Source organism: Phaethon lepturus, unplaced genomic scaffold, assembly GCF_000687285.1.
Source record: "Phaethon lepturus isolate BGI_N335 unplaced genomic scaffold, ASM68728v1 scaffold25286, whole genome shotgun sequence".
NCBI classification, from domain to species: Eukaryota; Metazoa; Chordata; class Aves; order Phaethontiformes; family Phaethontidae; genus Phaethon; species Phaethon lepturus.
Window position 1 is genome coordinate 19,997 of NW_010547277.1, and position 2,998 is coordinate 22,994.

The 2,998-nt window shown below is 62.2% G+C and overlaps 1 protein-coding gene across 1 annotated transcript in view; it reads right to left on the reverse strand.

Moving 5' to 3' along the window:
- LOC104622724 (cadherin EGF LAG seven-pass G-type receptor 3-like) overlaps positions 1-2,998 on the reverse strand; it is a gene marked incomplete at its 5' end in the record, with an annotated part of 31,985 nt that overhangs the window by 17,110 nt on the left and 11,877 nt on the right. Inside the window, 3 exon segments of the mRNA XM_010289595.1 lie at positions 198-286; positions 1,158-1,273; positions 1,727-1,949. Of these exon segments, the coding sequence (XP_010287897.1) occupies positions 198-286; positions 1,158-1,273; positions 1,727-1,949 (428 nt within the window).

Below are 2,998 nucleotides of genomic sequence, written 5' to 3' on the forward strand. Positions count from 1 at the left end.
TGGTCCTGAGGGTCAATCTCCCCCTGCACCCGGTTGTCTGCTCCACTGCACCCATCCCCAAAGGCAGAAAACCACCTTCTCTCCAGAGCCTCCCACATGTGGCAGGGCCAGAGCACAGGAGAGTGCCAGAGCCGCTCACTCACACCTCGCAGGGAGAGAGACCCACGCGCTTGGGGGGACAGCCACGGCACACGTACCTTGTTGTAGTAGTGGAGCTGCAGCGTGTGCCACTGCCCATCACTCACACCCCCCGGCAGGTAGGGGCTCACCACCGTGCTGGACTCTCCTGCGGAGACAGGGGTGACGGCACGCTGAGGAAAGCCAGACAGCCCTTGGACGCACCCGCCCCTTCTGCACATGCCAAACCCTCCATGTTGCTCATGGCATCACACAGGGGTGGAGAACAGCTTCAGAGAGGCAAGCTCAGCACGCGAGTCCCTGCCTGCTGCAGTCTTGGGGCAGGAGCAGGGTGGGGGGAATCGCAGTCCTGGGACCAGCAGCCAGCACCCTGGGATGGCTCCCCTGTCCAGGCTGATGGCTGGAGTGCCCTGGCACTGTGTGGCCAGCCCCTTGCCAGCAACTCGTTGGGCCTTGCTCTGAAGAGACCAGTGCAGCCAGAGCAGCAGCAGGATGGCCACCAGGCACTGCATGCAGGGGAGAGGGGAGGAACACTGGGCACAGGACGGGAGGGCAGCCCCAGTTGTTAATACGAGGGCCCAGTGCTCCTGGCAGCTGAGCCCGACACCGCTTGGGGCAGGCAGGATGGGCACAGCAGTGGCACAAGGCAGCAGGGGTGAGACCAACAGGATAGCAAACACCCTCCCAAGAGGCTCCTACTCTCCAGACAGGTTCATGGCAAGGCAGGAGATGAAGCTCCCAATGACATAACGGGGCAGAATGGCAGGGAAGACCTCAAAAGTGTTTATCCCAGTTTGTGCTCACACCCTCTTGCTGCGCTTGCATGCATAAGCCTAGGGAGGGTCCCGAGATAGATACCCGTACTCTGTGCCACCCACTGATGCTCACCGACACCCCTCTCAACCCCGTCTCCCTTAGCGCGGGCTCCATCCAGGGCAGCAGCCTGCTCTCCCCACTCAGCGCAGGCCTTCTTGCAGCTCCCACGGCACAAATCCCACGACAGGCAGGGACGAGCCTACCTGTGGAGTATTTCAGCTGGACCTGCCCCTGGATGATCTCCACCGCCAGGAAGTCGTGCCTCTCGTTTAGGCGCCCATTGTAGAGCAGGAGGCCGCTGGGCTCCATGGTGCTGAACCTGGGGAAAGGGAGGAAGTGGGAGGGCAGGGTGTGCACAAGGAGCACATGGAGATCCCCGCTCTCCCATGGCACGGGCCCAGCACAGGGACAGGATGAGACCTGGGCCTGGCCCCAGCTGCAAGCCCAGCTGGAAAGGGGCTGGGAGGTTGATCCAGCAGATGCTTTGGGAGCATGGAAGGGCCTGGAATGAAGGCAGAGATCTGGCAGCAAGGAAGGGCAGAGACACTGAAGGGAGGGACGAGCTGATGCCAGGGGAGACATGCCAGTGCAGATGCAGAGCCCTTTGGCTAAAGGTGCCAGGCCAGCCCCATGGCGAGGCAAAGCCAGTAACGCAGGGATCTGGAGAGCATCAGCAAGTCCCTGGACAGGCCCAGGGTGCACAAGAGCCACCAGAGCAGGGCCGGGCAAGTCGGTAGGTGCTGGCATCCAGTGGAGGAGGGAGAGGACTCACGAGAGGGTGAGGGTGAGGTGGAAGCGCTGGCGCAGGCCCCGGAACATGACGAAGGATCGCGGTGGGAAGGAACGTGTGGACACCTCGCAGAAGGGCATCTCAAAGCCACCCACCGGGCACTGGCAGCGGAAGCCCCCATCAGCGCCGTTGGTGCAGGTACCACCGTTGCGGCACACACCGGGCACGCAGCGCCCCGAGCGGCTGTCCACTTCACAGTTGTCACCTGGGGGGAGCGAGACGGGAGTCTTGGCACACATCCTGGGCCAGGGGCACACAGACAGTGGCCACCCATCCACTGCTTGCCCCAGGAGTGCAGACCTCAGCCTGGGTTTGGGGCAGGGTAGCCAAGGGGCAGGAGTTTGTGGGGTGGCTGGGGGCAGGCGAAGGGTGTGACAACCCAGGTGTTCCCCACAGCAGCCAGCAAGCTAGCTGCCACCACCAGCCCTGCAGCCTGAGCCCCTGGGCTGGACGAGATGCCAGCTCCAGCCAAAGGGGCAAGTTTGGACCCAGGGTGGCATGGGAATGGGACAGGAGGGGACCAGCCACAGCTGGGCTATACAGTCCTAAGGATGGAAAGGCAAGGACAAGCCAGGGAAGTCCTGGCAATGCTGAGAGTGCTTCCTTGGGCACTGCCACGACAGAGGCCTGAGAAAGGCATCGCAGTCCTGGCTCCAGGGTGAGGGGACAGCCCAGTGCCACTGAGCATCCCTGCCAATAGCTATGAAAGTCTCACCCACAGCACCAGGAGCCTCCTAACCCTGCGTGCAGGCTCTGACATAGGAGCAAAAGCTAAGTGGAAGCCAGCTAGATGAGGGAAACCAAACATCTTTGGTTTCCTTGTACCTTGCTGGCGTTGGTAACAGGGGTCCCCCGAGCCAGCTCAGCAGTGCGGTGCAGGGGGTCTGGCCAGCCCCTTTTCCCATGCTGTCCCTGCAGCATGCAGGGAACCGCTCAGCTGCAGTCCTACGCCCCAGGCCCTGCTCCCATTACTTGCTCCATGGCAGGCAAGGAGGATGAGGAGACAGTATGAAGTGACAGGGAAACGAGCTCATTAACCCTTCTGCTAATGGCTGTTCACGCTTCAAATGCTGGGGGTTAATTACCACTGACTCTGCTTATCTCACCAGGAGCCACCGGCAGGAGAGCAGCTCCAAGGCAGCCATCTGCTGCCATGCTCCCTTCCAGCAGGGAGGGCAAGGCAGGGGCCCCCTCCCCAGTAGGCACAGGCCATCTTCCCTCATCCCCAGGTTGCCGGTGGCCGGGCGGGGGTCT